The sequence below is a fragment of the Nerophis lumbriciformis genome, linkage group LG21, assembly GCF_033978685.3.
Source record: "Nerophis lumbriciformis linkage group LG21, RoL_Nlum_v2.1, whole genome shotgun sequence".
Taxonomy (NCBI): domain Eukaryota; kingdom Metazoa; phylum Chordata; class Actinopteri; order Syngnathiformes; family Syngnathidae; genus Nerophis; species Nerophis lumbriciformis.
Window position 1 is genome coordinate 9,547,727 of NC_084568.2, and position 25,575 is coordinate 9,573,301.

At 40.1% G+C, this 25,575-nt stretch overlaps 1 protein-coding gene across 1 annotated transcript; it reads right to left on the reverse strand.

Annotated features, from left to right (window-relative positions):
- Nucleotides 1-299: 299 nt before the first annotated feature.
- LOC133621183 (uncharacterized) lies at nt 300-17,702 on the reverse strand. The gene is made up of 4 exons (XM_061983135.2): nt 16,827-17,702; nt 7,794-7,940; nt 3,481-3,642; nt 300-3,008 (listed from the first exon to the last, which is right to left on the reverse strand). Exons 1-4 carry the CDS (start codon nt 16,951-16,953, stop codon nt 1,498-1,500), a joined length of 1,947 nt encoding a protein of 648 aa, XP_061839119.1. The 5' UTR covers nt 16,954-17,702; the 3' UTR covers nt 300-1,497.
- Nucleotides 17,703-25,575: the final 7,873 nt, after the last annotated feature.

Here is a 25,575-nt window from a genome sequence, read left to right on the forward strand (position 1 = left end):
TGCGAGAAAATGAGAGCAGACAGTGTTGACAAACAATGTTGCAACCTTGTGTGGGAACCGCAGGTGCAGAAACACAAAAGAAGAATCCCTGTGGGATGCAGAAACTGGCAAATAAAATTTCCATGCAACGTTCATATTGTTGTTACTCAGCCAGCATTTGTGGGTCTGATGGACCTGTTGCATTTTGTGGCTTTTATGCCTCACAAACACTTTTATGTTAAAATACTGAACAGATGTTTATTGGGATAAGGTAAACATCTGTTCAGTATTTTAACATAAAAGTGTTTGATTGTGAGGCATTAAAAGCCACAAAATGCAACGGGTCCATCAGACCCACAAATGCTGGCTGAGTAACAACAATATGAACATTACACAAGGGTTAATTCCAAGAGGCAAAACCATGCGGTACAGATGTAGTTTTGTCCCAGCTGCCATCACAGAACTAAATAAGCTGTAGTACCTATTTTTGCCTATATTTATTATAGTGCAATCTATTGTTCTATTATGGTGTTTTATTCTGGCCTGTCCCAAATCCTATCTGATTGGGATTTTATATGTTTTATCCATTTTGTGATCTTGGCAATGTGTGTGATGCTTGTTATGTGGTAGGTATTTGTATTGCATATCAAAGATGTTACTGTCTCTGTATGTTTAAATGGATGTCCTGATCTTTGCTGGCTGCAAAACAAGTTTACCTTCGGGTAGTAATAAAGTAACCTCATCTAACATAACCTTCTAAATTGCGGCATTAATTCTAATGTTCTCTAAACGTTAGTTCTAGGTTTAGTTCCAACTAACCAAGGCAGAACCATTCGCTAGCATTCTTTTCAAACATGAGAACTCCCAAAGGGCAGCCATTTGGCTTTTCTACACGCAGCTCCCAAAAGGCAGCAAAATGGCTGGATTAGTTCCTAATATCCTAACTCGAGTGTGAACAGCACAGCTTGTCACCATTGTTCTGTAAATGAGACAATGACTTCTCTATTACAGAGAGGGAACTGATGTTGCTTTGCCTTTACCTTTTCAGTGTGTTGTAATGTAACATCCTGGAAAAATCCAAACCCTTCTGTACATCTGTCATGAATTGATTAACGTTGAAAAACTTATTCGGGTGTTACCATTTAGTGGTCAATTGTACGGAATACGTACTGTACTGTGCAATCTACTAATAAAAGTATCAATCAATCAATCAATCTCTAGTAATGATACTTCCACTTTTGATTTGACAACGACAATGTATTGTCCCCTCCCTTCCTTGTAAGAGGTCAACACAGTTTGTTTTTAATTTCTTGCTCGGATTTAATGCTGATGCGCAAGATTCCAACAAGACTTATTTTACTCAGAAATGACTTCAATGAAATATACAAAGACACACATTTGTCCAGTATGCTGATCAAGTAATAAAGAATAACACCCAATGCATTTAGGCTCCAAAATTCTCACGTGTCGAGATGGTGGCTTGTCCTTGTTTGTGTGTTTGATGGGTGTGTCAACGCTTCAACCTTCAATATGGTCTGAACAGACTTGGCACTGCCACTCCATCGCCTTTCTGCATTTGCCACATGTGTACTTGTAGCAATCAACACAGCGCACAGTGGCATGATTGCTCTTGCACCGACAGTTCACCTGGCACATTGCCCTTTTCCCTTGGCCAGGCGTGGGAGGTTGTTGCCGAAGAAGATTGCCCTTATTCGTCTTTTTGACTCCCACAAACGACTCAGCAAGCTCGCTTGCTAGCTCCACCAGGAAGTCCAGCCGTCTCTCCTTGACCCCAGTACATGCCTGGTAAAGCACGTATGCATTCAGCACCGCAATGTCAATCATGTTGTAAAACACAGCGACTGGCCATCGCCGTGTTCCTGAGCGAACGGTGTACTCTCGCACCATCTGGTCCATCACCTCCACACCGCCCTTCCTGCTGTTGAAGTCGGAGAGTGTGTTTGGCTTTTTTTTCCGGGTGTGCCGAGTCTCCACCACTCTGTGCATGCTGCTGAGGATGCAGACGGTCTTCCTCCGTTTTGGCGCGTAAACCGTCAGTGTGGCACCAGAAGTTGAAAACACTCGAGTGCTGAATTCCTTGCGGCCCAGAGTCTCTTTCGCTGATTCTGGAAGCTCCCGGCGAATCTTGTTGACTGTGCCAAGGAGGGTTGTCTTCCGGCTGAGCAGTCGTTGCGCAAGTGACAATGATGTGAAGACGTTGTCTGTGGTAACCATTCTTCCTTTGTCCATGAATGGCTCCATGAGCCTCATCGCCACATCTTCTGACAGTCTAGGACAACTGGGGTCTTTGCCAAGATATGGGATGATATTGCACACATACTTGGATTTCGAGTCACATGCCACCCAGAACTTGATGCCGATCTTGTCAGGTTTCGCTGCAATGTACTGCAGGAAACAGCAGCGGGTCTTAGTTTGAAAAAGTTGCTCGCCGATGTTGATGTTCCTGCCTGGTGTGTAGGATGTGATGCAGTTGGCAACAAAGGACCCCCAAACATCGGACATTGCAGCAAACCTGTCAGTTCCAACTCTTTCACTGCGCGTGTCCTTGTCATCGAAGCGTAGGTGTCGCATGATGTCTTGGAAGCGGTTTCGGGCCATAATGCCGATGATCAGTGGGTGTCCCAGCTTTGCTGACCATGCGTCTTTCAACGATGGAAGTCTGATCACCCCGCGCAGGATGAGGACAGCAATAAACGCCATTAGTTCAGGAAGGTCCATGAACCAATTTCCATGCTGTGTATGGCGTCCATGCTGAACAGTACACTTCTGAATGGTTCGAAGCATGTCAGGAGTGACTAAACAGAGGAAGCTCTGTAAGCGACTCGACACCGTTTTTCGGACTAAAGCAGATGGCTCTCCATCTGTGGCGAAAGATTCAATTGGGTTGTGAGGGAGAGGCTTCCCGACCTGTTCTTCACACCACACTGTGCCGTCCTTTGCTTTTTCTGTTGGCCAAGTGTTTGTCTCCAGTCGACCTCTCTTTTCTGGTGGCGGTAAAGTCTCCTCATCTGTAGGATGATTATATTTTTGAGAAATTAGCAATGAAATATCCAAATGATGTGAGCAATGAAAACATCAACCGAGGTTAGAAATATATTTGAAGATACCATTTAAATTTTTTTTTTTTTTTAATCTCAAGTTTGCCTCCTCTGTATTGATTCAGGATTGTTTTCATTGTTTCCTCAAACACAACTGCCTGCCCTGTTGGCCCCACTATGGACTGGACTCTCACATTATTAACTGTATCCACTCTGCATCTATTGCACCGGGTCCCCACATCTGCGATCCCCTCCAAGGTTTCTCATTACGCCCACTGGGTTGAGTTTTTTTCTTGCCCTGATGTGGGATCTGAGCAGAGCATGTGGTTGTGGCTTCTGCAGCCCTTTGAGACACTTGTGACTAAGGGTTATATAAATAAACTTTGATTGATTGATTGACTGTTAATCAGCAAATGAAAATAGGATGTTAAAGAAATCTTACCAGAAGAAATTTCAGAGTCTGAACTCAGCTGAAGGGCTATGTCTTCTCCATCGGAGTCACAAGGGTTCACTTGGTTCAGGATCAAGTCCAAAGCCTGCTGGGTGCTGTACGACTCCCTTTGATCTGAGCATTCAAGTGGTCCACCACATTCCGATGTAATGGCTGCATTTAAAAATGAAGATGGTAAATAGTCAGTCGTTGAGTGGTAAATTTGAACCTAAAAGCCTTTTGGCTGCCCTCTGAGACACACAGCGCAGACACACACAGAGGAGGGACGAAGAGAGGACAAGCTAGCTTGAATGTGAAGTAGTGAAACAATAATATAATAAATGCATTGTACACGTAAACAGAAGGCTAATATGAACCACGTTACAGCAGAGAATAACAAACTAAGAAAAGGAAATTAGCAAATAGATTTAGTCCGGAGAGACAACACATCTGTCAGCCATAGATATGACGAAACAAGTCTTGGAGCTGCAAGTTTATCGCAACTGGGGCAGAAGTGTCTGAACATTCTGTGGTTTTAGAAGCGTCAAAAAGTTAAATCAAGGAAGCCTGCTCTCCAAGTAGGGACTTGTACTTATTTTTACTTACTTATACAAGCTTTTGTATACATCTATACTGTGCGTAGGAAATCCAAAAGAAATAAAAATGTTGCAATAGACATAGGAGGAGCCTTGTATATATATTATTAATATTTAAATAGAATTTGCAATTCCAGTAATAATTGTGTGTGAAAGCCCTATGTGCGCAAGCCGCCGAACCGCATGAAATGAAATGCTTGAATGTCCTGGGTGAGTGGACTGTGTAGATGTTGGAACAGTTCTAATCGGATGAGAAATGTGGAATATGCAGAGGTTTGTATATTGACCATTTATTGTAGAAGGGGAGAAATTCCTGGAAATTCTGGGAAAACTGGGAGTTTTGGGAAAGATGAACATTGTTTTGCCTTCCAAATCCTGGAAGAGTAGTGTGGGTGGATAGTTGAAAGGTCCAAATCAAGTAAAAAGTGGCGCAAAATGTTGAGAATTTTGGGCATTGTAGAACTATAAATAAGTCCATTCATTTGGATAGGAATTTCTTGAAAATTTCAGGAAAACTGGGAATTTTTAAATGTATTAATACTAGGACAGTGGTCATAGAAGATGTGAATGGGTTGGTGTTGGTATTTTTCAAATCAGTTTGCACTTGCACGAAAAAATTGTCCCAACTCAGATGAATGTTTTGAAGGTGGAATGGTCGGAATTGGTTGAAAAATGTGGATTGTGAAAACTTTCCAGAGGGAGGTGAATATAGAGAATTCCTGGAAATTGTTTGGAACTTGGAAAGTGGTAGTTTGATTGTCCAATGTGGGTGGAGTTTGTGGATGGTGGAACGGTTCGAATCGAGTGAGAAGCGTGGGAATTGTGCAAGTTCGAAAAATGGCCCATTCATTTTCAATGGGAAAAATGTCCCAGAAAACCAGGAATTCTGGGTAATCTGGGTTTTTAGGGGGGAGTGGGGGGCTCGCGATTCTTGGTCGAGCTGAACGTTTTCATACTTGAAGGGCTCCGATCGGACGAAAACTGTGGTCTGTGGCCACCGGCAAACTTTTACGGCGAAAATAATAATAAATACCGTATTTTTCGGAGTATAAGTCTCTCCGGGGTATAAGTCGCACCAGCCGAAAATGCATAATAAAGAAGGAAAAAAAACATATATAAGTCGCACTGGAGTATAAGTCGCATTTTTTGGGGAAATGTATTTGATAAAACCCAACACCAAGAACAGACATTTGAAAGGCAATTTAAAATAAATAAAGAATAGTGAACAACAGGCTGAATAAGTGTACGTTATATGAGGCATAAATAACCAACTGAGAAGGTGCCTGGTATGTTAACGTAACATATTATGGTAAGAGTCATTCAAATAACTATAACATATAGAACATGCTATACGTTTACCAAACAATCTGTCACTCCTAATCTCTAAATCCCATGAAATCTTATACGTCTAGTCTCTTACGTAAATAATATTATTTGATATTTTACGGTAATGTGTTAATAATTTCACACATAAATCGCTCCGGAGTATAAGTCCCACCCTGCGACTTATAGTCTGAAAAATACGGTAGATGATTTTTTTGGTGTAGAATCTTACATATGTGAATGCTTGGGCAGTCACACAGATATTTAGAATACATAAGAATAATGTACAGTACATTACCAATATTCAATATAATATATATATTTATAATGAAATCATAGCCCCTGGCTTAAATTCATAATCGAATAGTAATAGTAAGTTTCCCACGTCTGGTCCCCACTAAAAGGGGATGTTTAAAACCTATAGAGCGCTAACTTTTTTGTGTGTTTAAGCATTATATACCGCCCTATTACGGAAACTACGCTTGTGCGTAACACGCGAAGGCATTAGCTTTGTGTGCCAGCTAATGATAGCCATCTGGATAACTACAGTTAGCTTTTATTGAATGTATATTCCATCGTAACAACAAATGGTTTGTTGCATCTCTTGGACTGCTTTTGTGCACGTGCACGCGCTCCTTGCGTGTCCGTCGATAGCGATGAGTGAAACGCCAAAAAAAATTCCTCAGACCGACGAGGGATTTTTAAAGTTAAAAAGTTAAAGTACCACTGATAGTCACACGCCCACTAGGTGTTGTGAAATTACTCTCTGCATTTGACCCATCCCCTTGTTCCACACCCTGGGAGGTGAGGGGAGCAGTGAGCAGCAGCGGTGACGGCACTCGGGAATCATTTATTTAGTCTTTAGTCTATATAATTAGTAATTCTGAATAATATAGACACTTTACAAATATATATGTTCTGTTGAACCACAAATGGTGACATCAGTTAGCTGGGGATGGTCTTGCATACCTGCCAACTTTTGAAATCAGAAAAACCTAGTAGCCAGGGTCCAGGGGCCGCAGGCCCCGGTAGGTCCAGGACAAAGTCCTGGTGGGGGGTTCAGGCTTCGCCCCCCGACGCAAAATGATTATTAGCATTCAGACAGGTTAAAATGTTGCTAAAACCATCACTTTTCTATCAGTCACAGTGACTTTTCAAAACAAAAATATTACAGCAAAAATCATATGGGTTGATTGACATGTTTATTCTGTAAGCTAACTTCAATAGTTTGAAATTATTTTGACAGTTAATGCCAGTTATCCTGTCAACCTTTCACAAGACTTCAATTTGTTAATTGAAAGTATAAACAGTATAAACACTTTTTACAGTAAACAAATACAGTACTAAACAATTCTGTCCAAGCTTGTATAATCTACTGCCTTGTTCAATTGTAAAAAATATTCTGTGCCTAAAATTCACATTTCTATCACAATTATCATACTGTAAACATGGTAAGCTAACTTCATTAAAATTAATAGTCCTGTCAATAGCATGGAATTACAATTCAAATGTAGTTTTTTTGTAAGCCTTTCAAAATAATTCAAAATATGAAAAATTAATGAAAATTAATTTAAGCCATCAGACACTTGAAAAGTGGCACATCACATCTCTAATGTAATCATTTTAACTTTTCAACAGAAATAGCACTGCAAAAATATTAAGGACATACTTCTGTATTTTGGTAGTTATGCTGTCAACATTTAACAAGATTTCTTCAACTTGGACTTGAAAGCATAAATAGTATAAACACTTTTAACAGTATAACAGTACTAAACAATTCCAATAGATAACATTGGTGTCATTACCTTTTTGTGGCTAAAATCCGAAAAACGTTGAAAGTTTTCCACCTGTATCGCTAGCAACGGCATTAGACTTGTGTTTTTTTGTCCCAACGTGGTCTTTTACATCGCTAATTCCTCCGTGTCCGATCGAAAAATCTTGTCTGCACAAGGTGCAATTCGCGTAGTTTTCACCCTTTTTGGAACAGATAATTATTCCCGGATAGGCTTTTGAATATTCTTCACGGAATGACTGCAGTTTTCTTTTCGGTTTAAGACTCGTATTCGATTTTTCTCCGGCTGATTCCATGATCGTTCGCTCGTTTGGAAACAATGACAACAGGTGCCTCGTGCTTGGCAGCGGTGCTATAAATAGCCTCGCGGAATGGCTCGATAGGAAGTTACGGGAAGCAGGTCGAATGTCATTGTTGTTACGCAATTTCGTGAATACAACTTTAAAAAAAAAATTTTTTTTTAATTAATGAAAAAACGTATTTTTTATCACTGCAACCGTAACCCGGAATAGGTTGATGAAAACCGTACTAATTACGGGAAAACCGGAGTAGTTGGCAGGTATGGTCTTGTTATATTTCTGTTTGAAGAATGAAACTGTGAGCAAGGTGCTTACTTGGACTGTGATGAAGCTGTGAGGACTGAGGTGGTTTGTCTTCATGGTCTTCAGTCTTCAAAGAAACAACAGTGAGATCAGCCTCTTCCTCCTGACTGAGGCACACTTCCTTCTCTTCCCTTTTAATGTGGGGAGGCTGCTGAACATCTGTTGGGTAAATAAGTAAATAAGATTAGGAAATAATAGAAATAGCTTGTGACTGACACTGTTAACACAATGAGAGTATTTGCGTTCTGCTGTGTGCTGTGTTAAAAGTGTGTTTTGCTTAACAACCAATGAAAACAAGCCACTAAAATCTCTTTGAAAGCGGTACAGTGAGTATGGTCAAGTGAGTAAAAAATTAAAATCTTCAGAAAAACAAGCCAAAACTGTTCGAAACATTCCTGAAAAAACTTTATAAATCTACTGTGCAAAGTGAGTAACCATTTTTTTCCTGTACATACTTCAGCTTATTACATCTAAACCTTACTCCTAAAATTAACCATAATCTTGTAATGGCATTGTCCTAACCATACCTTTAGTATCTAGGACAGGGGTGTCAAATGTACGGCCCGAGGGCCGGATCGGGCCCGCGAACAGGTTTTATCCGGCCCGCGGGATGAGTGTGCTAAGTATAAAAATGTACCTGAAATGTTTTAATGAAAGAAACTGCTGTTTTAAATGTGTCCAATGGATGTCACAATAGCAATTATTTGCATCTTTGTAGATGATGCTACATATCAAATTGTCAAATTATCGGCCCATTTCTAAATTACCTTTTGTGTCAAAAATTTTGGAGAAATGTGTTTTGGCGCAACTACAGCCTTTTTTAGATGAAAATAGCACTTTAGATCCATTTCAGTCTGGATACAAAGCTTTGCACAGTACTGAATCTGCACTTTTAAAGGTTTTTAATGATTTGCTTTTAATATCTGATTCTGGCAGCTCTGCCATTTTAGTGCTTTTAGATCTTACAGCTGCCTTTGACACAGTCGACCACACAATTCTTTTAGATCGCCTGAGAGACTGTGTGGGTGTCAGGGTGACTGCATTAGAGTGGTTTAGATCCTACCTGTCAGAAAGGTCCTTCTCTGTCAGGCTGGGGGACGCCACTTCTTCTTCTGCTCCGCTTTACTGTGGTGTCCCCCAGGGATCTATTCTAGGCCCCATCCTGTTCGCTCTATATCTCCTCCCTCTTGGAGAGATTTTTAAGAGGCATGGAGTGTCTTATCACTTTTATGCAGACGACTGCCAAATTTATATGCCTATTTCAAAAGGCCACGGCCCCCTGACACTCCTTCTCAACTGTCTATGCGACGTCAAGGCTTGGTTAGCCCAGAATTTTTTAATGATGAATGAGGGAAAAACGGAAATTTTAGTGTTTGGTCCGGCCCTCACTGACTTGGGACCATTGTAAAATTATGTGCGTCCCAAAGTCACCAGCCTTGGCGTCACTATAGACAGCGATTTTAAACTTGACAAACAAGTCAATGGCGTTTTAAAATCGTGTTTTTATCATCTTCGTCTTTTAGCAAAGGTAAAACCGTTTTTATCTTTTAACCTTTTTGAACAAGTCGTGCATGCTTTTATTTCAAGTCGCCTGGACTACTGCAATGCACTTTATGCTGGCATTAGCCAAAAAGCTCTCTCCCGGTTGCAGTTAGCCCAGAATGCGGCAGCACGACTTTTAACAGGGGCCAGGAGACGTCAGCATATAACCCCAATCCTTGAGAGTTTGCACTGGCTCCCTGTTCATTTTACAATTGATTTTAAAACCTTGCTGTTTGTTTTTAAAGCTTTACATGGACTGGCACCTCAGTATATCTCGGACCTCATCCAAACTTACAATCCTGCGCGCGCTCTGAGGTCCGAGAGCCAGCTCCAGCTCGTGGTGTCCAAGACCAGATTTAAAACCAGGGGAGACAGGGCCTTCTCTGTGGTCGGCCCTAAGCTCTGGAACACTCTGCCCCTCCATGTTCGAACTGCTCCCACAGTGGAGTGTTTTAAGTCTCGTCTTAAGACCCACTTTTATTCTCTGGCTTTTAACACTACGTGAGTTGTGTGGTCCTCTGTTGTCCTCTGTGTTTTTAAAATTTTGCTTTTTGCTTTCTACTTACTGTTTTAATTGGTTTTACCCTTTGAAATTGTTTTTAATCACATTTATTTTATATTGTTTTTAATTGTGTTTAATATTGTTGTGCAGCACTTTGGAAACATTTTGTTGTTTAAATGTGCTGTATAAATAAAGTGGATTGGATTGGATTGGATATGTAAAAAAAAAAATAACTACATGATGTTAGTGCACCAGTCGAGGAAAATGATCAAACTACATAAATAACATCCTGTAATTTGATTTTGATATAATTTTTATATCTTGACAGATTGAAAATTAACACCAATGAGTTGACTGATGAACATTATCACATAATTTATTCAGAAAGTATAAATAACGACAAATAAAGATAGAATACTATTAACCGCAACATGTAAGTGTAAAAAAAACCCAACAACATTATGATTTATACATTTTCAGAATGTGCTTGTTCTATTTGTAAACAAAGAAAATAATCTGAATTTATCTTTATTTTTAATTTATCGTGCCGTGATTTTACCAGTCCGGCCCACTTGGGAGTAGATTTTTCTCCATATGGTCTCCGATCTAAAATGAGTTTGACACCCCTGTCCTCGGAAATAAATACAAAACAATACAAGACTACTTGTATAAAAATTTACCTGAAATGTTTTAATGAAAGAAACTGCTGTTTTAAATGTGTCCAATGGATGTCGCAATAGCAATTATTTGCATCTTTGTAGATGATGCTACATATGTAAAAAAAATAAAAATAACTACATGATGTTAGTGCACCAGTCGAGGAAAATGATCAAACTACATAAATAACATCCTGTAATTTGATTTTGATATAATTTTTATATCTTGACAGATTGAAAATTAACACCAATGAGTTGACTGAAGAACATTATCACATAATTTATTCAGAAAGTATAAATAACGACAAATAAAGATAGAATACTATTAACCGCAACATGTAAGTGTAAAAAAACAACAACAACATTATGATTTGTACATTTTCAGAATGTGCTTGTTCTATTTGTAAACAAAGAAAATAATCTGAATTTATCTTTATTTTTAATTTATCGTGCCGTGATTTTACCAGTCCGGCCCACTTGGGAGTAGATTTTTCTCCATATGGTCTCCGATCTAAAATGAGTTTGACACCCCTGTCCTCGGAAATAAATACAAAACAATACAAGACTACTTCAAATCATACTATATTTTTGTCACCATAAAATACTTTCCCCCCATTTTCGTGTAATTTTGTTGGCTAGGCCAAAAGGAACTCTTACAAAACATGTTTTACTATGAAGTGTTTTTATTAAGTATCTCCATTTAGAGCTGAGCTCCCACATTCATTTGGAGACCATCTACGACACGCTGAAGGAAAGTCAGTCATCTTTATGTTCTTTTCATAAATCAACTGTTGACTAGTTTAGTTATTTAAATATGATTGACAATAAATGTTTACTTTCACTTATTGATGCATGTAGGTCAGAACCAGAAAGTGAAATTAGCCATGAAACTATGAATTATATTGATTACAATGTTTTGTTTAAACACAGTGATACACATTGTTACAAACTGAGAGGAACACCAACCTCATAAATATTGTGTGTCTCATTTTCATGAACAATACACGGGAAAAATTCACAATTTCACCAATCATTTATTTCTAGAGTTTATACAAAATATCTAAACAAACTTAATTCAAGTCACAATCCTCTAAATCAGTGGTTCTCAAATGGAGGTACGTGTACCCCTGGGGGTACTTGAAGGTATGCCCAGGGGTACGTGAGATTTTTTTTTAAATATTCTAAAAATAGCAACAATTCATAAATCCTTTATAAATATATTTATTGAATAATACTTCAACAAAATATGAATGTAAGTTCATAAACTGAACATCAAATCAAGTAGGCTATTCCATTCATTACAATGCAACAATGCAATATTCAGTGTTGACAGCTAGATTTTTTGTGGACATGTTTCATAAATATTGATGTTAAAGATTTCTTTTTTTGTGAAGAAATGTTTAGAATTAAGTTCATGAATCCAGATGGATCTCTATTACAATCCCCAAAGAGGGCACTTTAAGTTGATGATTACTTCTATGTGTAGAAATCTTTATTTATTATTGAATCACTTGTTTATTTTTCAACAAGTTTTTAGTTGTTTTTATATCTTTTTTTCCAAATTGTTCAAGAAAGACCACTACAAATTAGCAATATTTTGCACTGTTATACAATTTAAAGGGGAACATTATCACAATTTCAGAATGGTTAAAACCATTAAAAATCAGTTCCCAGTGGCTTATTATATTTTCGAAGTTTTTTTCAAAATTTTACCCATCACGCAATATCCCTAAAAAAAGCTTCAAAGTGCCTGATTTTAACCATCGTTATAAACACCCGTCCATTTTCCTGTGACGTCACATAGTGAATACAAACAAACATGGCGGAAAGAACAGCAAGATATAGCGACATTAGCTCGGATTCAGACTCGGATTTCAGCGGCTTAAGCGATTCAACAGATTACGAATGTATTGAAACGGATGGTTGTAGTGTGGAGGCAGGTAGCGAAAACGAAATTGAAGAAGAAACTGAAGCTATTGAGCCATATCGGTTTGAACCGTATGCAAGCGAAACCGACGAAAACGACAGCCAGCGACACGGGAGAAAGCGAGGACGAATTCGGCGATCGCCTTCTAACCAACGATTGGTATGTGTTTGTTTGGCATTAAAGGAAACTAACAACTATGAACTAGGTTTACAGCATATGAAATACATTTGGCAACAACATGCACTTTGAGAGTGCAGACAGCCCAATTTTCATCAATTAATATATTCTGTAGACATACCCTCATCCGCGCTCTTTTCCTGAAAGCTGATCTGTCCAGTTTTGGAGTTGATGTCAGCAGGCCAGGGAAGCTAGGGTCGATATTCTTCTCTTGATCATCTTCGGTGGCATAAGGGACGGTGTGAGCCAAGACATTTAGGGGGTTTAGCTCGCTCGTCTGCGGGAACAAACTGCCGCCATTGCTTGCCGTGCTACCGAGGTCCTTTGTCCCTGAATTGCTCACACACTCCGGCAGATTCAATGGGGGTCTGGCGGCAGATTTCTTTGACTTTATCGTTGGAAATGCATCTGCTTTGAGTGTCGCAGGATATCCACACATTCTTGCCATCTCTGTCGTAGCATAGCTTTCGTCGGTAAAGTGTGCGGAACAAACATCCAATTTCTTGCCACTTTCGCATCTTTGGGCCACTGGTGCAACTTGAATCCGTCCCTGTTCGTGTTGTTACACCCTCCGACAACACACCGACGAGGCATGATGTCTCCAAGGTACGGAAAACAGTCGAAAAAACGGAAAATAACAGAGCTGATTTGACTCGGTGTTTGGGAAAATGGCGGATTGCTTCCCGATGTGATGTCACGTTGTGACGTCATCGCTCCGAGAGCGAATATTAGAAAGGCGTTTAATTCGCCAAAATTCACCCATTTAGAGTTCGAAAATCGGTTAAAAAAAATATATGGTCTTTTTTCTGCAACATCAAGGTATATATTGACGCTTACATAGGTCTGGTGATAATGTTCCCCTTTAATAAATCAGAAACTGATGACATAGTGCTGTATTTTACTTCTTTATCTCTTTTTTCAACCAAAAATGCTTTGCTCTGATTAGGGGGTACTTGAATTAAAAACATTTTCAAAGGGGGTACATCACTGAAAAAAGGTTGAGAACCACTGCTCTAAATAGTAAGTTTTCAGTGTTGTTTTTAGGCAATAGATCTTCTGAGGAACAATACTACTTTTGAGCATGGCAAGTTTGTTATAAGACACAAAACTTCACAATACCACTAAGTGTAGCTAAGAATAATTTTTAATGGCTAATTTCTTATTTCAAGAAATTTCACCCAGACAATTTTTGTTTTGCTCATTACAAGGAAAAAGAAATCTGCCAATGGAGTAAGTGAAAACTGTCTGGGTAAAATTTGTTTAAAAGGGAAATAAACAAATGCAACTTATTTTTAGTTTAGTTTATTATTCTTCGGTCAATGGTCAACAAAATAAACAAACAGTTGTACATTCATAGATTGAAAATGAAAATGTTGCAGACCGAAAGGGTTTAGGCTGAAGTTGAACACTTATAGCGCCTAACCCTATAAATAATGTCAAGTACAAGATGAACTTCCGAAAATTATGAAATGTCTTTTGTACAACATATTATAAATACACATTATACACAATATGAACACTGTTCAATTATATACACAATAAAGGCATGTGAAATATCCGTGTACGCGTGTTAAACCTTTGTACCAATTCATATACTATATACAAACAATTATACTTCCATTATTATTTATATCCCATATTTAGTATTTTAATTAACATTGATCATAGTATTAACTGTGTTGATTCAAGAGTGATATATTTTTTCAAGACATTGGTCTTAAAGTGTTTTTTAAATGTGTGAATGGAACTGGAACATTTTAAAGGATCATCCAAGCTGTTCCACAGTTGAACCCCCCTGACAGAAACACATCTACTTTTTAAGCTTGTTCTTATCTTAGCTTTCTGGAAGACAGCTGAACCTCTGAGGTCATAGGGATTCTCTCTGGGTTTGAACCTCTCCTGTAGACACCGAGGCAGCATGTGGTTATGAGCTTTGTACGTCACAATAGCAGTGTTGAGGTCAACAAGATCATGCAGTTTTCATGTTTTTAATTTAACAAACAGAGCATTGGTATGGTCATGATAATCTGCATAATTTACAATTCTAATCGCTTTCTTTTGAAGTAAGAATATAGAGTTGATGTTTGTTTTGTAATTGTTACCCCAGATTTCAACACAATAATTAAGCTATACTTTGTAGTATTGTGAGGTTTTGTGTCTGATAACAAATTTGTGACGCTCAAAAGTAGTTTTTTTTCATCAGAGGAAACATTGCCTTAAAAACAAGTTATCATCCATCCATCCATCCACCCATTTTCTACCGCTTATTCCCTTTTGGGGTCGCTGGAGCCTATCTCAGCTACAATCGGGCGGAAGGCGGGATACACCCTGGACAAGTCGCCACCTCATCGCAGGGCCAACACAGATAGACAGACAACATTCACACTCACATTCACACACTAGTGCCAATTTAGTGTTGCCAATCAACCTATCCCCAGGTGCATGTCTTTGGAGGTGGGAGGAAGCCGGAGTACCCGGAGGCAGAGGTGGGTAGTAACGCGCTACATTTACTCCGTTACATCTACTTGAGTAACTTTTGGGATAAATTGTACTTCTAAGAGTAGTTTTAATGCAACATACTTTTACTTTTACTTAAGTATATTTATAGAGAAGGAACGCTACTTTTACTCCGCTACTTTTATCTACATTCAGCTCGCTACTAATTTTTATCGATCTGTTAATGCACGCTTTGTTTGTTTTGGTCTGTCAGACAGACCTTCAAAGTGCCTGCCTTACTGGTGACGTTTCACTTCGTTCCACCAATCAGATGCAGTCACTGGTGACGTTGGACCAATCAAACAGAGCCGGGTGGTCACATGACCTGACTTAAACAAGTTGAAAAACTTTTTGGGGTGTTACCATTTAGTGGTCAATTGTACAGAATATGTACTGTACTGTGCAATCTACTAATAAAAGTTTCAATCAATCAAAAGTGTGAAGGAAAAAAGATACTTTTTTATTTCAACCGTACATCCCGTCAAAAGCCTAAAGACTGACCACACATGAGGACGTTCCTGTCTTCACAATAAAAGTGCCGCTCCATCGCGCCTGCGCTTTCAAAACAAGAGTCTCCGAAAGCCAGCGCAAACAAGCTAGCAAGCTACGGAGTTTGCCGCCAATATATTTATTGTAAAGTGTATAAAAACAAATATGGAAGCTGGACAAATAAGATGCCAAAAACCCAGCACTTTCATGTGGTATTAGACAGAAAGGAGGAACTTTTCTTCTCCTCCATTTGAAAACGTGGACGTTATCATCACTACTGTCTGATTCCAATCAATGCAAGTCATCAGAATCAGGTAATACACCAACTTATATTCTTGTCTTCATGAAAGAAAGGAATCTATATGTTAAACATGCTTGTATATTCATTAAAACACCTTTAACATGTAAACAAAAACAGCAAAATAAATAAATATAAATTATATACTGTATATATCAATGTATATATATATATATATATATATATATATATATATATATATATATATATATATATATATATATATATATATATGATATGATATGATATATGATATGCTGTGTGGAGTTTGCATGTTCTCCCCGTGACTGCGTGGGTTCCCTCCGGGTACTCCGGCTTCCTCCCACCTCCAAAGACATGCACCTGGGGATAAGTTGATTGGCAACACTAAATTGGCCCTAATGTGTGAATGTGAGTGTGAATGTTGTCTGTCTATCTGTGTTGGCCCTGCGATGAGGTGGCGACTTGTCCAGGGTGTACCCCGCCTTCCGCCCGATTGTAGCTGAGATAGGCTCCAGCGCCCCCCGCGACCCCAATGGGAATAAGCGGTAGAAAATGGATGGATGGATGATATGATATGAGTGTGTATGTTACTCATCAGTTACTCAGTACTTGAGTAGTTTTTTCACAACATACTTTTTACTTTTACTCAAGTAAATATTTGGGTGACTACTCCTTACTTTTACTTGAGTACCGTAATAAATCTCTAAAGTAACAGTAGTCTTACTTGAGTACAATTTCTGGCTACTCTACCCACCTCTGCTGATAAATGACTATTCAGGGGATTGTGACTTTAATTAAGTTTGTTTAAATATTTTGACTAGAAATGAGAAACATTTACTTGGTGAGATTGTATCCAAACAAAGCAGTGGGTCATCCTCACAAGACAATTCACTTTCCTGCAGACGACATTTTTAAGAATATTGTTAATAATCAAATACAAAGTTAGTAAACGTGTGAGAGTAAGAAATAAACAAACCTGTTCTGTGTAACACAACTTGATGTTTCACGAAAACAGCGTCCAGTAGTTGATGTTGTCGCTCCTTCTCCTCTCCTGTTGGACAATTAAGTTCCTCCTCGTACTCTGCTATCGTTCTTTCGCACATTTTCACACAATCACACTTGTTAGCAGCTAACAAGCTAAGCTAACTAGCGAGTTAAGCCAGTACGATGAGCTTAAACGGGCGCACGCACTAATGTATCCGAATATAAACATTAATCAACGAGGTTTAATGTATTCAACTACATATTTGTGTACGCCCTCGTTCTGTTTTGTTCGGATCTCGCGGGATAAAATGAGCAAAACAGCGATTTGTCTTCTTCTTCTTCTACTAATTGTTAGTAAAGGTTAAGAGCGCCACCTACTGTACTGTAGAATGTAGTGTGGGCCATAGGACAAAACGAGGAAATCCCGTTAAGAACCTGTGGAGGGCAGCAATACGCCTAAAATGCTCTACTAGTCTGCTGAGAAGGGTCTCGCTGCGGCCGCGGACTTTGGAGACGTCCCCCTGTACGGGTCGGCTCCCTGTATGGGAGAAGATGGCGACAACGGAAGTAAAGTGCGTTGACAACGGAAGTGAATAAGAATTTTTTTTTTTTAAACTGCGGCTGAAAATATTTGTCTTTCTTTCTTTCTTTAGTTTATTTCGAACATAAACACACTTACAGCATAATGCATCACACTATTTCATATCATTCACTTTACATCATGTCCGAAAAGGAGTAGGAAGAAGCCAAGCTTATTCCTACTCATTTCCCACATCAGAGCGTTTACAAATATATACATCATTTACTGATCTTTTTATAATAGAATGACATCTGTGAATTAGTACAGTAAATACAACAGTTTTCCATCCATCCATCCATCCATCCATCTTCTTCCGCTTATCCGAGGTCGGGTCGCGGGGGCAGCAGCCTAAGCAGGGAAGCCCAGACTTCCCTCTCCCCAGCCACTTCGTCCAGCTCTTCCTGTGGGACCCCGAGGCGTTCCCAGGCCAGCCGGGAGACATAGTCTTCCCAACGTGTCCTGGGTCTTCCCCGCGGCCTCCTACCGGTTGGACGTGCCCTAAACACCTCCCTAGGGAGGCGTTCGGGTGGCATCCTGACCAGATGCCCGAACCACCTCATCTGGCTCCTCTCGATGTGGAGGAGCAGCGGCTTTACTTTGAGCTCCCCCCGAATGACAGAGCTTCTCACCCTATCTCTAAGGGAGAGCCCCGCCACCCGGCGGAGGAAACTCATTTCGGCCGCTTGTACCCGTGATCTTGTCCTTTCGGTCATGACCCAAAGCTCATGACCATAGGTGAGGATGGGAACGTAGATCGACCGGTAAATTGAGAGCTTTGCCTTCCGGCTCAGCTCCTTCTTCACCACAACGGATCGATACAGCGTCCGCATTACTGAAGACGCCGCACCGATCCGCCTGTCGATCTCACGATCCACTCTTCCCTCACTCGTGAACAAGACTCCGAGGTACTTGAACTCCTCCACTTGGGGCAAGATCTCCTCCCCAACCCGGAGATGGCACTCCACCCTTTTCCGGGCGAGAACCATGGACTCGGACTTGGAGGTGCTGATTCTCATCCCAGTCGCTTCACACTCAGCTGCGAACCGATCCAGTGAGAGCTGAAGATCCTGGACAGATGAAGCCATCAGGACCACATCATCTGCAAAAAGCAGAGACCTAATCCTGCAGCCACCAAACAAGATCCCCTCAACGCCATGACTGCGCCTAGAAATTCTGTCCATCAAAGTTATGAACAGAATCGGTGACAAAGGGCAGCCTTGGCGGAGTCCAACCCTCACTGGAAACGTGTCCGACTTACTACCGGCAATGCGGACCAAGCTCTGGCACTGATCATACAGGGAGCGGACTGTTACAACAGTTTTGTAATATGTAATTAATTAATTCAGTCATTATTAATATACTGAGATGAAGAATATCTTATTTTCAATAAGGTTGAAAGTAATTGTCATAATTCTTCTTCTTTGTACTTTGTAAGCACTATTAATTTGAACAACCTCTTAAACTGGATCATATCAGTACAATATTTAACTTCTTTACTTAATCCATTCCATCATTTAATTCCACATACTGATATGCTAAAGGTTCTAGGTCAGTGATTCTTAATCTGGGTTTGATGGAACCCTAGGGGTTCGATGAGTCGGGCTCAGGGGTTCGGCGAAGGTCAAGACGCATCCGACTCATCGTGAAAATAAAAACTTCTCCCTAGCGGCGTATTGCGGATACGGCAACAGCAGAAGTCAGACTGATTTGCAGGTGTGTAATTTGTTGTGAGTTTATGCACTGTGTTGGTTTTGTTGTTTGAACAAGGTGATGTTCATGTACGGTTCATTTTGTGAAACAGTAAAAAAAACATGTTAACATTTTAGTATGGGGAACATATTTACCATTAATTAGTTGCTTATTAACATACAAATTAGTAACATATTGGCTCTTAACTAGTCATTATTAAGTACTTATTATGGCCTTATTCGGCATGGCCTTATTATAACCCTAACCCTCTAACCCTAACCAAATAAATCTAAATTAAGTCTTTGTTACTTAGAATATGTTTCCCTAGTGTCCAAAAAAACTCTAAATTAAGTCTTTGTTACTCAGAATATGTTCCCCATACTAAAGTGTACCAAAAACATACAACTTTGTCTTGAATTTGAAAAAAAAACCATAATTTTATTTTTCACTAAAGAAGGGTTCAGTGAATGCGCATATGAAACTGGTGGGGTTCGGTACCTCCAACAAGGTTAAGAACCACTGTTCTAAGTGTTGTACGTGCATGCAAATGTTTTTGATTAGATTTTCCTCTAAGGTTTTATTTCTCCTCTTTAGTTGAGAAGAATTGTTGTACATTCTTTAGTAGCAGGTTATAGTTTGCTTTGTACATCATTTTAGCTGTTTGCAATTTTGCCAAATCCTCGAACCACTATATACATATATACATATATATATATATATATATATATATATATATGTACATATATATATATATATATATATATATATATATATATATATATATATATATATATATATATATATATATATATATATATAATAAAATAAATATATATATATAGCTAGAATTCACTGAAAGTCAAGTATTTCTTATATATATATATATATATATATATATATATATATATATATATATATATATATATATATATATATATATATATATATATATATATATATATAAGAAATACTTGACTTGGTGAATTCTAGCTATATATATATATATATATATATATATATATATATATATATATATATATATATATATATATATATATATATCCATCCATCCATCCATCTTCTTCCGCTTATCCGAGGTCGGGTCGCGGGGGCAGCAGCCTAAGCAGGGAAGCCCAGACTTCCCTCTCCCCAGCCACTTCGTCCAGCTCTTCCTTTGGGACCCCGAGGCGTTCCCAGGCCAGCCGGGAGACATAGTCTTCCCAACGTGTCCTGGGTCTTCCCCGCGGCCTCCTACCGGTCGGACGTGCCCTAAACACCTCCCTAGGGAGGCGTTCGGGTGGCATCCTGACCAGATGCCCGAACCACCTCATCTGGCTCCTCTCGATGTGGAGGAGCAGCGGCTTTACTTTGAGCTCCTCCCGGATGGCAGAGCTTCTCACCCTATCTCTAAGGGAGAGAGCCCCGCCACCCGGCGGAGGAAACTCATTTCGGCCGCTTGTACCCGTGATCTTGTCCTTTCGGTCATAACCCAAAGCTCATGACCATAGGTGAGGATGGGAACGTAGATCGACCGGTAAATTGAGAGCTTTGCCTTCCGGCTCAGCTCCTTCTTCACCACAACGGATCGATACAGCGTCCGCATTACTGAAGACGCCGCACCGATCCGCCTGTCAATCTCACGATCCACTCTTCCCTCACTCGTGAACAAGACTCCGAGGTACTTGAACTCCTCCATATATATATATATATATAAAAATACTTGACTTAGTGAATTCTAGCTGTAAATATACTCCTCCCCTCTTAGCCATGCCGCCGACCACGCCCCCGCCCCACCCCGACCACGCCCCCCACACCCCCACCTCTCGAAATCGGAGGTCTCAAGGTTGGCAAGTATGCACTTGCTGCTGTTGAAATGATGAAATCAGGCAACACGAGTGAAAGAAATGACTTGATTTATGAGATTTCAGAAATGCTGTTAGGAATTCATAACCTGGGAACATTTGTCAAATCTGTTTGGGTTCCAGCTCATGTAGTAGTGATGGAAAATGAACTAGCAGACAAATATGCAAAGCAAGCAATAACGACTATAAGTATAACAGTTCATTGTTAATTAGTAGATATATATATATATATATATACATACAAGTATTGAATATTAATATGTATACATATATGTACAGTATGTATATATGTATTAAGGCGAGACATGATGTGTCCCGAGCAGCCCCTAACCCTTCTTTGTGACACCTACATGGGTGCCTTCTATGGATGATGTGACATACCTCATACACCTGGTCTTGTTGGAGTTCGATGTTAAAGATGGGGGTTGTTGTGTTTTTGTGTCACACTATTCTTGGGTGCAAGAGTGTGTCCTTCCCCTTGCTTCCCTGCCATGTTTCCTTTTGTCTTGTCCACTGCAAAGTGCATGCTGGGTAATGACAAGTGCCCCCTTTCCTTTCTCCAGACTTGGTTTGATAGACTTGTCTATACGCTCAGTCTATCGGGCCCAGTGTGTGTGCACGAGGTAATGATGCAGCTGGCCCGTTAAAAGTGACAGCACTACCTCCATCCCACACACAAAATGAACCCCCACGTAGTAAATAGAGCTCACACGACAATAGCGAGTATTTCTCTCCTGATGAGGATTACACATTTGTTTAGAAAGAGACAAGAGGGTTGAAGGAAGGGGGAATCTATCTTTCTTGTAGACCACCGCCTGTCTTTTTCCTCTTTCGTCTGTCGGAGGTTGTGTACGTTTGAAGTCTGTCCATTTGTCTTAGGGGATTGTGAAGTCTTTCTATTGACTATTGAGTGTGTAGGCGAGTGTAGAGAGTGAAGTGAAGGTGTTAAGGACTTGACGTGAATAGCCTTCATCCATCAGTCATTGAGGTCAGCAGGGAGAGACTAGTAGTCCTGGGTGGTCTTGCATTTTCATTGAAAACACCATCCATTCATACACATATTTGTCCTACTGTAAGGGATGGGTGGTTGATTGTGTGTGTAAATGTGTATTGTGTGCGTGTGCACGCGTGCAAATGCGTCTTATGCGCATACCAAGTGGATCTCTTCATCAATGTTACAAAGTATCGAGAGTTGAATTTTTGAGATTTTGCACATCTTATGTACAAATTGTTTAAAGCTAGGCTTGAGCGATAAATCGGTTTTATCGATAAATTCTAGGTTTTTGTTGCAAAGTCTTTTGTATCCTTTGTGATATGTTGGCATGTTTACATTTAACAGACTGCATCAATCAATCAATCAATCTTTATTTATATAGCCCTAAATCACAAGTGTCTCAAAGGGCTGCACAAGCCACAACGACATCCTCGGTACAAAGCCCACATAAGGGCAAGGAAAAACTCACCCCAGTGGGACGTCGATGTGAATGACTATGAGAAACCTTGGAGAGGACCGCATATGTGGGTAACCCCCCCCCCCTCTAGGGGAGACCGAAAGCAATGGATGTCGAGTGGGTCTGACATAATATTGTGAGAGTCCAGTCCATAGTGGATCCAACATAATAGTAAGAGTCCAGTCCATAGTGGGGCCAGCAGGACACCATCCCGAGCGGAGACGGGTCAGCAGCGCAGAGATGTTCCCAGCCGATGCACAGGCGAGCGGTCCACCCCGGGTCCCGACTCTGGACAGCCAGCACTTCATCCATGGCCACCGGACCTGTGCCCCCCCCCCTCAAGGAAAAGGGGAGCAGAGGAGAAAAGAAAAGAAACGGCAGATCAACTGGTCTAACAGGGGGGCTATTTAAAGGCTAGAGTATACAAATGAGTTTTAAGATGGGACTTAAATGTTTCTACTGAGGTAGCATCTCTAATTGTTACCGGGAGGGCATTCCATAGTACTGGAGCCCGAATAGAAAACGCTCTATAGCCCGCAGACTTTTTTTGGGCTCTGGGAATCACTAATAAGCCGGAGTTCTTTGAACGCAGATTTCTTGCCGGGACATATGGTACAATGCAATCGACAAGATAGGACGGAGCTAGACCGTGTAGTATTTTATACGTAAGTAGTAAAACCTTAAAGTCACATCTTAAGTGCACAGGAAGCCAGTGCAGGTGAGCCAGTATAGGCGTAATATGATCAAACTTTCTTGTTCTTGTCAAAAGTCTAGCAGCCGCATTTTGTACCAATTGTAATCTTTTAATGCTAGACATAGGGAGGCCCGAAAATAATACGTTACAGTAGTCGAGACGAGACGTAACGAACGCATGAATAATGATCTCAGCGTCGCTAGTGGACAAAATGGAACGAATTTTAGCGATATTACGGAGATGAAAGAAGGCCGTTTTAGTAACACTCTTAATGTGTGACTCAAAGGAGAGAGTTGGGTCGAAAATAATACCCAGATTCTTTACTGATTCGCCTTGTGTAATTGTTTGGTTGTCAAATGTTAAGGTGGTATTATTAAATAAATGTCGGTGTTTAGCAGGACCGATAATCAGCATTTCCGTTTTCTTGGCGTTGAGTTGCAAGAAGTTAGCGGACATCCATTGTTTGATTTCATTAAGACACGCCTCCAGCTGACTACAATCCGGCGTGTTGGTCAGCTTTAGGGGCATGTAGAGTTGGGTGTCATCAGCATAACAATGAAAGCTAACACCGTATTTGCGTATGATGTCGCCTAGCGGCAGCATGTAAATACTAAAGAGTGCAGGGCCAAGAACCGAACCCTGAGGAACTCCGCACGTTACCTTAACATAGTCCGAGGTCACATTATTATGGGAGACGCATTGCATCCTGTCAGTAAGATAAGAGTTAAACCACGACAAAGCTAAGTCTGACATACCAATACGTGTTTTGATACGCTCTAATAAAATATTATGATCGACGGTATCGAAAGCAGCGCTAAGATCAAGAAGCAGCAACATAGATGACGCATCAGAATCCATCGTTAGCAGTAGATCATTAGTCATTTTTGCGAAGGCTGTCTCCGTAGAGTGATTTGCCCTGAAACCGGATTGAAAAGGTTCACAGAGATTGTTAGACACTAAGTGTTCATTTAGCTGCTGTGCGACAATTTTTTCGAGGATTTTCGAAATAAAGGGAAGGTGGGACACCGGTCGGTAGTTTACCATGAGGTCAGGATCAAGGTTAGGTCTTTTGAGCAGAGGATGAATAACCGCTTTCTTGAATGCTAGGGGAACAGTGCCAGAGGAAAGTTTTTGAGTGATTATATAATTTTGTCCGCTGCCGTTAAACGCTGTATTAGGCCTTTTTTTTAATATGTCGATATTTTTAGGCCATGTCACGATACACGATATATATCTCGATATTTTGCCTTAGCCTTGAATGAACACTTGATGAATATAATCACAGCAGTATGATGATTCTATGTGTCTACATTAAAACATTCTTGTTCATACTGCATTAATATATGCTCATTTGAAACTTTCATGCAGAGGGAAATCACAACTAAGTCAATTGACCAAAACTGTATTTATTAAACGGCTATTAAGCAGTGGCACAAACATTCATGTCATTTTAAAACAGAAAGTGAAAGATTGTGGGAGACATTTTAAAACAAGCTATGAGTGCACTTTTGTGCATGATGTCACTAAGATGACATATCAAAACAACACTAAATTAAAGTGCACTTTTTGTACAGAACGCCACTACAATGTTTTAAAACAAATAAAGTGCACTTTTGTGCATGATGTCACACAAGATATTTCAATAACTGTCAAATACTAATGAGCTGCATAATAGGAAATCAAATAGTGTATGTCCTTCGCTATGTGGTAGGTTCCTGCGGACGTTATCTCCTTCTGTTGTTGACTATTTTTTTCATACGGTGTTGATCTGGAAATGGTTGTCTCTGCATTTTGTTGGTGTGGCACTGAACGGAGATGTTGACATGCGGAGTTTCAAGCATGCACTCTTCATTCTCTAGCAGGTGACTTTCCAAATGATGCCACATACTAGCAGTAATGCCACTTTTTGTAGCAACGTTTTTGCCCCACACTTGACAAATTACGGTTGTCTGTTCGACATATTCCCGCATGAAGCCAAACCACCGCCAGACGATGGACCCCGTGCTGTTTTTCTTGGGAATAAATTTTTCCTTCATTTGTTACCAGATTCGCACCTTCTTTCTCTCGTATTACCACTCGCACCACAGCTAACGTTACCCATGCCGCTACCTCTCTGCTCCGTGAGGGCGTATATGTATGTGACGTATGTAAGAAGGTGCGCTTGCTTTATCTCTCTGTGAAAAGGAGAGTGTAATGCCCAAAGCTAAAAGCAACTGCGTGAGAACGTATACTCGAATATCACAATATAGTCATTTTCTATATCGCACAGAGACAAACCCGCAATATAAAGTTAAAAGTTAAAGTACCAATGATTGTCACACACACACTAGGTGTGGCGAGATTATTCTCTGCATTTGACCCATCACCCTTGATCACCCCCTGGGAGGTGAGGGGAGCAGTGGGCAGCAGCGGTGGCCGCGCCCGGGAATCATTTTGGTGATTTAACCCCCAATTCCAACCCTATA

What these genes read in the sequence shown, in the direction of transcription:
- LOC133621183 (XM_061983135.2), bottom strand. Translation starts at nt 16,953, where the DNA reads ATGTGCGAAAGAACGATAGCAGAGTACGAGGAGGAACTTAATTGTCCA. An exon ending in AGTTGTGTTACACAGAACAG is followed by an intron (nt 7,941 to 16,826) that starts GTTTGTTTATTT and finishes TTTACCCAACAG; the next exon opens with ATGTTCAGCAGCCTCCCCAC. An exon ending in AGACTCTGAAATTTCTTCTG is followed by an intron (nt 3,009 to 3,480) that starts GTAAGATTTCTT and finishes ATCATCCTACAG; the next exon opens with ATGAGGAGACTTTACCGCCA.